A 12,047-nucleotide genomic window follows, 5' to 3' on the forward strand; every position below is an offset into this window, starting at 1 on the left:
TCTTTTTCAGGGAAGCTTCTATTGGTGCCAAGCTGAAAGTATTATTAGTTACCATACAATGTATGCGACATGATAACAGATAACAAAGACACTTTGGTTGTCTTAGTTATGAATCTGGCACTTTTGCTACACTCAAACAGTTCGAGTAAAACAAGCTCTTATTTATAGTTCTGCACGTCACAGTAACGCCACGATGACTCAAACAAACAGTCTAGGTCAAAAATAAAACCTTATATATAATCTCATAACTACGTTCATTTATTTGATAACCTCAAATGGTCTAATACGGCATTACATTGTGTTTAGCAGGAACGGAAAGACTAGACGTTGTTTCTTCCGTGGCGTCTTTGGTGAACACCGAGGAGTTTTTTGTTTACCTAGCAACAGACGGCAAGGTAGCAACGGTGTTTCCCTGCTCACGCGAATCTGGCTAAATAATGCATCACGGTGTGTTAAAAAAGTAAAAATAACAGCGTTTGTGTCTGTCGTCTGATTGTATAAGCGGAAGTGGGCTAAATTAGCTCGCTGTAAATTAGCGAACGATAAGCAGGTCGATCCCTCCTCGATCCTAAGATGTCTTTTCCAGAGTCCCCTCGTCCTTCTGAGGAAGAGGAGGCTTTCTACGTGCAGTGTCGAGCCGCGTACCTCGCTGTGTTCAAGTCTAGTTTGACCAATATTGCTTCGAAACAGCAGCTGTGTCGTGGTAAGCTCATTATAAACTGTTAACTATCTAACTAACGTTAATAAATAAAAAACAGCGTGCTTGTTATACAACTGTTAGCATACAACGTGTAGCTATCTACCAAGAACACTTCATAAAGGATTTTTTCATCCTCTAGTTTTTTCTATAACATATATGGTTCACATGTTAACATGCTGGAGAGGTAATGATGTCATCTGGAAACAAATATCTGTGTATAATGACTGCTGGGACACTGAGTTAAGAGGATGTTACTGGGAGATGGCCATTGTCTTTTACACGACTAAAAGTCGTTTTACAATATACAAACAATTGAATGCGATTTTCCATAAACTGTTATAAACCCACAGCTGGCCACTGATTCAGGAGCACTCTAGAAGAGTTATCGGCTCATGCTATCTCGTATTGATGCTCTAATTTCCAGCAAATATTGACTTACATGTTCAAAAGGTTTTTAGGGTATACTTCCCCTTTAAACTCTTATCCTGTATAGTTGTGATGAAGAGTGCATGTTGAGGGGTTGCATTTTATAATAAGAAAAAAAACTAATTGTGGGGGATTTAAAAAATTTCAATAATGTACAAGTCATTAAAAAGGGGTGAAAACCCCCTAAGTTGGTTGTCATTCGCCATTGCTACTTGTAGTTTCAATGTTCCTTCCCATTGATCCTATTAAGCTCTACAGCAGGCTGGTAGAAATCCAGCCCATGCAACTCTTAATAAATACTGGACCCCGAGAACATCCAAACTGAACTTTGATGACTTCTGTGAGATTCTTAAAAATGAGAAGAAAACTGAGGAAAGTGAGCTAATGAGAGCCTTCAAAAAGATGGATTTGAACAGTGATGGCTTCGTCTCACACAGTGAACTGGAGAAGGCCCTTACCACTGTGAGTAGCCTAACATTGTTTGTGTAGGAGAGATCTGTAATAAATTATCTGCTCTTAAGATTTATGTTTAGGCTAATTTTGATTAAATAGAGTGAGCCTGGGGACCAACTAATGTTTTAAAGATGTACACTGCCGGAAAGTAAACTCATCAAAATCAATGATTGGCTCATGCTCAAATGACATTTTTGTTGTGGTGTTTTACTACTCAAGAAAATATGTTGGATCTTTTAGAGAGGAGAGAAAATGACCACTGAAGAGGTGAATGCTATTTTTTCATTGGCTGACATCAACAAAGACGGCAAACTGGACTATGCAGAAGTAAGTTTAAATAAGTAGTGAATTCTGACGCTATTATCACTTTGCTGTATGACGGACACTTGTCAGGTGAACTTATGTGTCCAAGCCAATAAAAATGTGTATTTTAAATATACTTATCCCTTTGTGTATCGGTTATTTAAATGTCTCATCTGATTGATCAGTTTAAGATAATCAATGCACAGTGTGATCTCAGAACAAAGGCTACAATCCCAAGCAGCAAACTCAAACCCTTATTGTTACTACTGTCAACCAATAATATACATGCTTCTTAACCAGTTCAAATGAACCACAATGAAGGATAAAATACATTTTCTTATGTCTCATTTGATCAAAATGTTTTTCTTTAAAGTTTAATTGAATTCACAAAAAATACAGGAGAATCATCGATGCGAAAGTGGCACAGAAAATTCAATAGTGCAAAAGCAAACAACCCTGTGACCTCCTATGATTTGCTCCAATATTGTATTTATTTAGTGTAATACTTTTACCTCCATCCAAGATGTAAGCATCTCTGACCCTCTCTCTTGCCTCACAACATCCTCATGTGTCACGCTCTCACTGCTGGTTTCCTCTCGCTGTCAGTTCTGCAGATTGCTCGTGTCTACAGTAGAGCAGTGTCAGGTGGCTGCTTTAGAGAGGCTCGAGGCAAATGCCAAGCTGAAGAGACAGAACTTTGGCAGTCGGTCATACAGCCCACCGAAGAGCTCAGTGTCATCAGCATCATCGTCATCATCAGCAGCAGCAGCAGCAGCACAAGCGGCAGCGACTCTCCCTCAACCTCCAGAAACACTCCGGGCAGAATCAGACACCACACTCAAGAAAGGTAAAACATGTAGTGATAAAATAATTTAATTTAAAAGTGACTGCCTGAATTGTAGCAGTCAAGTAGGACATGTATGGGATTTCTTTTGCAATACATTTTCTATTGAAAGTCAAAGACATGAAGAGTGATTTCAAAGTGAGAAATGTTTACCCTTTTCTCTGTCATTTCTCTCCCTTAAGAGTACTCTTCTTCACACACAAAACATAATCTAACTTCTGACTATATCTTATAGAATTCCCATCTTGGTCTGAATATGAATAACAATAAAGAAAAAGAAAAAGAGTCAGGGCCACAGGAAAGAACAAAAAGCAAAGATTATAACCTTCAATGACTTCTCGTAGTTACTCTGTCCCATAATGTCTCTACTCTACTCAGTGTCCAGCTATGGTGAAACTATATTGAGCAGTCTTTATTTCAAATGTTAATATCTTATTTGTGTATGACTCCAGAACATAATGTCAATTTGTGCGCCACGATCTACAGGTCGTAGCATCCAATGCCGACTGCACATCCTGTATGTAGATTCCAATATCTTGTAACACACCCGTCATACACACTGCATGCCCCAATACGCCTCGCCGATTACTTTTGCTGAATAAATAATAGCTCTGTTATTGATCGATTTTTCACTCCCCCGTGACAAATCACCTCATTAGGACAGTCCATTCATCATAATAGCCACACAATTAGGCCCGCTTGTTTGGAGGGAGGAGACTGTAAAGCGTTGTGATTTGGGTAATCACTTCTGCCATTAAGAGATTGACAAAAGCTCCATCTATGCTGATGAAAAATGCTGCCTTTCAACTATGGCCTTGGAGTTGGCGCTCTTGCTAAAAAATATGTTTTCATTGCTTAAACAAACAAGTACTGGCATCACGTCCAGCTTCAGCCTTCCGCAACTGTAGATGATGAATCAACACAGAGTGTTTCTGTGCAAAAAGACACCACCTTCAGCCGGTTTACGGTGGCTGTAAAAATCCACTTTTTGCACTTTAGAACCAGCATTCCGAGGAAAGAGAAGAACGGAGATTCTGGATGAGCGAGCCACGGACAGGCCCTCAGCGGGAAGATAGATGGGGTTGATTTAGGTGGTCAGTCCATGTTCATGTTATTGATTTGGAGGATTCCACCACTTCTCACTGGGGAGATGATGAGGGATTAGATGGTGGTCGAGAGGAGGGCCCAGTCGACCACCACTGCAAAAACAAATGAGCTCCCACATAGTTGTCGGGATTATCACATTATTGTGCCTCTCCCTCCTATTGATTTATACCTGCTACATTTTAACAAGGCTCCAACACGAGATGCAACGTGATTGCATATGTTCAATCGGTTATTCTTGGAGCACAAAAACAGTTTTGATTGCTCATTTGCTCCTAAATTTGTCCATATATACCAGTGGGAAGATATAGACTGGGAAGTATGCGTTAACTGTATGGGAGATGGGTCATTTTGGCTAATTGTTGCACAAATAATTGATGAGATACAGACCAACTATCAGACATCATGTTTTGGCAAACAGTCAAACTGATTGATGAACTGTCATGGTGTTTCTCTGATAATTGGTCTGTTTAGTTCAATTCTTGTAGTTTGGAAACAATGCTGGCTATAAAGTCACACTGAAGCTTTTGTTTGGCCATGTTTCAGTGCTTCTTCATCCACATTCACACAACAGCTACAATTTGATCCTGGAGATTAAAATACCCCCATCAATATAAAATAGATCCATCACAAATACCATGACAGTTGGTCTATTTAGCTCTGTGCTACGGTAATTTGCTTGTAAGCCACATTACTTCGCTACTGGGTTTCCCGGTCATGGAAACAATCAGACCCCTCATTAGTGAATTGATATTTTCTGGCTTCAATTAGAGTTAAGGGGAAAAAGTTGTGCAAGATAATGGATTTGAGAGGGTGCTGTTATGCCATTTGTGATTTAAAAGGCCTCCATAATTAATTAAAAGGTAGTTGAGCGGCGGATCACACTTTCTCGGAATCCAAATGCAAAGTAACCATCTTCGTTTGAACTTGGAAACGGACTTCTGTGAAGACGGATTACGATGTCAATTATGTGGTGCACCTCATCTCTCTCTCAAAGGTGTGTTTACTGTTCGGAGAGAGGAGGGCTGTACTCGATCGGTCAGTCAGTCAGCTGAGCGATACGTTCTGTTGCAGCAACTTGATTTATCTATCATAACCGTGAATGGATTTTCAGCATATGTGGTTTTGTGTTAGCGATGTGAGTTTTGATGTTTGTGTCTGCTGTGTGTGTGTGTGCTGTGTGTGTGTGCTGTGTGTGTGTCTCAGACAGCAGATCATCCTCCCGTCCTTCTTCTGCTCGCAGCAGACGGTCGTCACTGTCAAACTCAATCACGATGACATCCAGCAGCTCTAAGGCCAGCAAGATACCAGAGCCTTCAGGCTTACAGGTAAACCCCCCCACTCCCCTCACATAGTCATAAAGACCCTAGAGCTGCAATTGATCTCATCTTCATTATCAATTCAGCTGTCAATTATTTTCGATATTAAGTGATTAATGATCAATCTATGAAATTAAATGTCAGAAATGTAGCTAAATATGTTCTGAGATATATTTATGTGATGGTGTTAGTCAGTCACCCATGAAAGTCCATGTTTAAAGACTTTCTTATACTAAACAATAACATAACCAGAGCTGTAAAGTCATAACTCAACTTGTAGTCCCAGTTTAACTCCTGTCTACGAATGTTTATGAATGGCTGTTGATGACAGTAAATGTAAGTTAATACATTAATGTATAATAATAACTCGTCCATTTTATTGCCGTATATTCTTATTCTTATTCTATACGCAACATGCTAGCTATGTTATATGATTGTTTGTCCCATCGCTGGCAAAACCTGGAAATCTTAGTATGTGGGCTCCATGATAGCGAAGGACTGGTACCCATTGTTTTTTATGATGGGCGAATTTAGCCCGGGGGGGATAGATATCCATTGTATTGATCCCACGCTCTTTGTTTTCACACTTTTTGGCTTAACCTCGGCTGGTTTGCTTTACAGCAAGAAAAGTAAATAAATAAATAGAAATAACAGCCCTGGGCTCCATCTCTCAGGTCCAGGCACTGTGTTGAGATTGGAAAGGGCCAGACATCATCGTGGTAAAATAATGTGTGTCCAGAGAGTACCTCTGAAGGAAGTTCTGCTTGCTATATTGGCTGCTCTATTGCCATGGGCCGGAGGTGGTAATTGGGAGGTGGTGGATGGAGGGTAGGTAGGCTGTGTTTTTGTAGTGGTGTGTATGTGCGTGTGCATGCATTGCGTCTTGTGGGATGCAGATTTTTCGCCATGAATACAAACATAACAAGTAAAGGATATTCTTTAATTTCAGGATTTGTTCATATGAATGGGTTAGATTTCTAAGGTGACGTGTGTTTGTGTGTGTGTGTTTGTGTGTGTGTGTGTGTTTGTGTGGCTGGTTTGGTATCCTTCGACCCTCTGCGTCGCAGTTAATCAGACCTGTGGCCGGAGCTGGTGACAGCGCCTTTATTAGTCTGCAAGCTGACCCTCTCTCTATGGGGGCATTCATTCTAATGTCTTTAAGCAGTTGATGGGTGCCCATGGCAGTTTACCTCATTTCATATTGTCCAGACAAGCCACTGAAGTGTTTGAGTATACTTTGAGAAAATGGCTTTTCTCTAAATGAGTGACGTGCTCCGTCTTTATGGTACTTTCTTTGTTTAACTTGATGATTTATTTGTCCACTAACAGGATATATAGCCTATTCTAGACTTGCACAGCCCTCAGTGTCCTCTTATTGTGTATCCACACCAACTGTGTTTTCATTTAATGTGTCTCCAATGAGTGGAAGAAAAACTTCCTTGTTTTTGATGTTCCTGTTCAATTTCAAAATATTACCTAATTTCAGTTGTGCTGTTGGACAAAGGAACAACAGTATTGCAAAATGAGAGAAATGTAAGGATTCATAAATATTGCCTAAGTAGCCTCTTGATAGTTCTGAATGGCCGCTGGCTCAAGATTGAAAAAGGGTGTATATATCAATGTTAAATGGACTCCAATTTGCCATATCAGGTCCGAGAGGGAGATTTACTTCAGCCTTCAGCATAAACACTCAGTGTGACACTCCTGCCCTCCTCTGGAACAGCAGGAGTATAACAAGTGTTTTCATGCTGCTGAGCTGACACACAACTGTGTCATCATGAATATGCCCCCTGAAGGTTGGAGTGGTAATTATCACAATGGCAGTTTCTGTTAATTAAGTGAGCAACCTCACTGTTATGATTGACTACTTAATTCACTTTTTCATGCCAAAATATACTTTCCCCGTCACAAGATCAATCCCTCTTTTAATAGAAACGGCAAATTAGCTTTGTTTTCTGTTGAATGAATAAATGCATTTTGTTGTCAAGCCGTGAAACATTTTGTTGGGATTGTGTCAGGATCTAATGAGAGACCACACATAACAAAGTATATTAGGCTACACATAACATGATACACTGTTTGTATGATGCGGCAACGGGCTTGAAATAGCAAACAACTGGATCTAGGTTTGATAAAGCTTGAAGTATTATTTTCCTGCTTTATTAGCCAAACTACATCAGTTTGTATGGATGTCGTGAAGCAGAACTGTTATCCATCTTCTAGGAGTGGCATCACAGTTATATGAAGGGCTGTTTCTTCTTGGAGGATGATGGGAGTATCAGCTGTCTGCAGTACCAGCTCCACGTTCCCCAGACGACCAACGTCTACCTGACCATCCGACCACTCAGCCTCAGCCACGGACCCGGTACTGGCACTGTCTTATGTTACACATAAACAAAGATCATAAAAATGGTTACATGTGTGATTTCCCCATTGGCCATAAGGTTGCTGCCCTAAATAGGGAGGTCCAACATGAATGCATACAGATGGTGGATGAATGTAGGTGGTGGAAAGTCACTCCTATAAATACATCTGCAATTGTCTTGTATTCTTTTTCAGACAAGCCTTCTTCGTGGATGACAGTGGACACGGCTCTTTTTGCAATGGCAGCTGGTGAAACCAAAGAGGACTCAACTTTAGTGGGTTTCACTGAGTCAAAGGACAAAGAAGTATGTGTTGTTTATATTGAGAGATACACATGTACTTCAACATTTTCTCATATTCAGTTGTATTTTTGTATCATCCCCAATGATGCTTACATTGAGAGTTTGTGTGTTGAACTTTTAACCCTGCATGGCTGATGAAAGGGTTGGTATGTCCACTGGCATTCTGCCATGTAGCAGCATTTCGGAAACTATGCAGTTGAAACTTGATTGTACTACATCCTCCTTTGTTCCCACAGAAATATGTTTGGAAAGGAGAACTGCATGCTGGGACTTATTACCTGCTTCCCTTCAGCAGTGGATGCAAACTAAAGAAAAGGAGCAAAAAGAGCCCGTCTAATAGACCTATAGAGCTCGTCTACAGGACTGACTCTGGAGAACTAGACCTCACCAGAGAGCTCAGGTGTGTGTGTGTGTGTGTGTGTGTGTGTGTGCGTGTGTGTGTGTGTCTGTGTGTGTGCTATCAGTTGAATACAATCACAACACACAGTGAAGTTATTTAAATGTCACCAGCTTTAAGCTAATGTCCAACAATTGAGATTTGTGTTTCATGTAGAAAGTATTAATGTTCGCATAGAAAAAAAAACAGTCTTTTCTGTGATTTGAAGCACCTAAGTCTGGACTGCTTTTCTAACTCTGTTGCCGCCACAATTGTCTAATTGATGGGTACAGTAGTGGAAAGATAGACAAGTGAATGAACTGACGCGTCCCTGTGTTGCTCCCTCTGTGCCACAGGGAGGTGCTGTCGGACATCTTTGAGGTGATAGACCTGGATGGCAATGGTTTGCTCAGCCTGGAGGAGTACAATTTCTTTGAGCTGAGGACCAGTGGAGAGAAATGTGACAAAGATGCCTGGGCTGTCTGCAAAGGTACACCTTCTCATTATGGCACTAATACACAGTGTTACAATTATCTATTCTCCAAAAGCATGTAAGGGGCAGAGGTCTATTAAGTCTCATCATTTTTTGTTTTGGGGTGTGCAGAGAACTTTGATATGAGGAAGAACCAGCTGACACAGCAGGGCTTCATGGAGCTCAACCTGATGGAGGCCACAGAGAAAGATGGAGACCCTGCAGACTTGTGGGTCATCTTGGAAGCCATGGGCTTCAACCACATGCTGGAGCTAGTAGATGTACGTTTACACATCTGCTCTCCCTTAAAACAATCACATGTAATCACACACATTTCTATCAGTTTTTAAATGGCATGACATGCAGTAATTTAGGGCTTTTATTTGACTTCTGATAAGAAAATACATTTTAACCTTCAATAAGCCACTCTGCACAACCAGCTACTGAATTGACTCTCAATCTTGTCTTTCTTTCACTTGATTTCCATGACCAAAGAGTGCAAAAGCACTGGTTGTATTACACATACTTACAGAGAGAAACACGCCCATCCTACTAAATATTTTAATTAATTAACTCCTCGATCTCCCACTCTGTCAGGCTTGTCCATTCCGGATAGATGTACACTGTGAAGGCACTCAGCCATCCATCCAGCCACTCAGTATGGACTCAGGGCCCAAGCTTCAGAACCAGGCTCTCCAGAAGTCCATCACAGCCAGGACAGGGGCCAAAGCACTGAGAGGACAAGACAACGTCTTCATCTACACCTACCGAGGAGAACACAGGATCTCCTCCCTCATAGCCAACAAGGTAGACAACACACCTTGTTGTTTCATCTAGAAAAGATCTGGTTCAGTGTTGCCATGTGTCCTGGTGGTCACTAGGGGGATGATAGTGCAACCTTGAATGAGTGAAGACTGCAAGGGAATAAGCTTTTTCATAAACTGATGAGGTGCTAATTGCCAAGGGAAAAAAAACTAAAAGGAATGACATTAATAATAATAATAATGATTATTTACCAAATTCTAATCAGTGTTACTCAAAGCGCAGATAATCAGAGTGTTTGTATATTGTATAAAGAGTACGTTTTTTATATCAACAACACTTTCAAGGGCTGTTTATGACACTCTGTCCACGATGTATCGTTGCAGAGGCCATTGACACTGTTAGTGGCGTAATTGATATGCAGCTATCGTATTGATTCTCATAGCAACAGGAGCTATTCAGAAAGAATGACCGGCTGATACAAAGGAACTACTGAACAAGGGAAATGGTTACATTTGTACGCAGTTTACCTCGTCTTCATGAGAGTGTGGACTTGTCCTTTGTTTTGTTTTATATTTACTCATGGCTTTACTATAATTCATCTACTGGGACATTAGCAACTTTGAGGGTTCATGAGTGGGGAACAGTACTTGTAAACACATCCAATACCCACACACTCTACAGTTGTGTTGTGTCCAAACATAGCAACAGTTTGACACATTGAGATGTATATTTTTCTGACATAAGCATAAGGTCATCTGTTAATTTATAGTTTTATATTGAAAAAGCACATTCATCTGTTTTAGACTTCAGAGTGCTAAAGTAATTATATATCTACAGTATATGTCTGTTGAATGAGCAGTCTAGTCAAGTCAATTTTGTTTGTATAGCCCATAATCACGAATTGCAATTTCTGTACAATCTGTACTGCATTTTGACCTTTGCTCGATACCCTTTGTGTTGCAGAGCAACCAGAAAGTCACCGTCCATGTGAACAATGAGCAGAGCAGGAACTGCTGCAGCAGCAGAGGCATGAGCGTGTTCGCAGTCGAGGTGCCAGGAAGGACAAAGATGGCACGAAGCTTTTTATTATTTCAATAAATGAACCGTGTGACCTCATCAAAACGAGAACAAACCATGACTTTGAAAATGTCCCATTCTACAACGTTCGAATGTTCAATGAGAGTGTTCATTCTGAATGCTTTTATTATTATTGATATGGTGATAACATGTAATGAAATGACTATTTGGTGTTTTGGATACTCACACAAAGATCGTGTGTTCTATGTATTCCAGGTGTGCCAACACATTCTGCCCATCAATGAGAGACAGGATTGGACCTACAACTGTGTTGAGACCATACTGCCCTGCGCGTAAAGCCGCACTGTCATCACTCAGCGACGCTAGTGATGTGCACAGAGAGATAGAGGGTCCATAACATAGAAACTGTTCTATACCCACCGGCAATTTGAAACGTGTCGTCGGACCAAATGTGTTTTGTAGGTCCAGAAAGAGCACAGCCTGATCCTTTCAGCTTTTAGAACTCACCTGTGGGTTTCATAACGCCTTGTATGTCAGACACCAGGCGCTGAGACCCTGTGGCTGCTTCTAGCCAATCAGCAAGAGCGGTGTTCCAGAAGCTCAGTGACTCGATGCATCCGAGGCATTAACCATTGATGGCAGCTGAGGATGGTCACTCTGGTCATAACATGGAGCTGATAATGGTTGTTACTGCTTTTGTTGTTGTGCCTTTGACATGCTTCAGTTAATGAATTCTGTTTACAAATATTAACACTTTAAATGTATAGAGTGCATAGATTAAGGACTAAATTGCCAACACCACATTTGAATTAATAATTCATCTTTTAAATGATGGCTATTGTCTAAATAAGTCTACTATTGTTTCTGTAACATCAATATACATGTTGTATACCATTGAAATTGGTTTTATATAGATTGATATTTACCATACTTATATTCTGTAAATGTGTTGCTTATGCATCATCACGCTCTTCAATCATAATTAAATGAAAGACAATGTTCACCTTTTAGCTGCTTTTTCACTTCTGTCATATAATATGGGCTAAAAATATATTTTATTTCCTTGTGTTTCTATATATTTGACTTAACATTTAAGCCCATTTGTCATGTAGATGTAAATATAATTATTACAATCTTCTTATCACAGATATCCTTCACTGATATGTCTTTGGTTATGCCCAACACCAACATTTAGTTTCAATAGGAAATACAAAACAAATAGATTTGTATCAATTGGAAACTTGGATTTATTTCAGCTCTCCTCAAACACAGCAACATATTTGGCTAACAGTAACAATGGTGGATTGAACATCTAGTTAGTGTCCTTTTCTACAACGATGGCTGAGAATTACATGGTATTACATGTGTGAGATATTTGAGGAAGAGCTAAGAGCTGGTCCTGTCATGAAGTTACTGCACATTGAAATAGTATTGTGTAAATGTTGTTGAAACAATGTGAAATGTAAGGAAGCATTCAACCAAATGTAGCCTGGTGGTAATTATACATATTGTGACTTGCTAATAATCAAATCAATACTTCCTGAATGTTCTTTTTTATATTCACATGAAGGATTGTATCGT

At 40.1% G+C, this 12,047-nt stretch overlaps 1 protein-coding gene across 1 annotated transcript; it reads left to right on the plus strand.

Annotated features, from left to right (window-relative positions):
* Positions 1-371: 371 nt before the first annotated feature.
* On the plus strand, positions 372-11,467 carry efcab7 (EF-hand calcium binding domain 7). Its single transcript, XM_034531021.1, has 13 exons — positions 372-703; positions 1,377-1,588; positions 1,820-1,906; positions 2,489-2,729; positions 5,037-5,158; positions 7,373-7,514; positions 7,709-7,818; positions 8,052-8,215; positions 8,548-8,681; positions 8,796-8,944; positions 9,261-9,470; positions 10,392-10,499; positions 10,722-11,467. The coding sequence occupies exons 1-13, from the start codon at positions 574-576 to the stop codon at positions 10,800-10,802; spliced, it is 1,890 nt and encodes a 629-aa protein (XP_034386912.1). The 5' UTR covers positions 372-573; the 3' UTR covers positions 10,803-11,467.
* Positions 11,468-12,047: the final 580 nt, after the last annotated feature.

Source organism: Cyclopterus lumpus, chromosome 4 (assembly GCF_009769545.1).
Source record: "Cyclopterus lumpus isolate fCycLum1 chromosome 4, fCycLum1.pri, whole genome shotgun sequence".
In the NCBI taxonomy this organism is placed as follows: Eukaryota; Metazoa; Chordata; class Actinopteri; order Perciformes; family Cyclopteridae; genus Cyclopterus; species Cyclopterus lumpus.

Bases quoted from the DNA above. Each gene is read 5' to 3' on its own strand.
- efcab7 (XM_034531021.1), top strand. From the start codon at position 574: ATGTCTTTTCCAGAGTCCCCTCGTCCTTCTGAGGAAGAGGAGGCTTTC. The intron at 7,515-7,708 runs GTACTGGCACTG...ATTCTTTTTCAG, and splicing joins CAGCCTCAGCCACGGACCCG to ACAAGCCTTCTTCGTGGATG. The intron at 9,471-10,391 runs GTAGACAACACA...TTTGTGTTGCAG, and splicing joins CCTCCCTCATAGCCAACAAG to AGCAACCAGAAAGTCACCGT.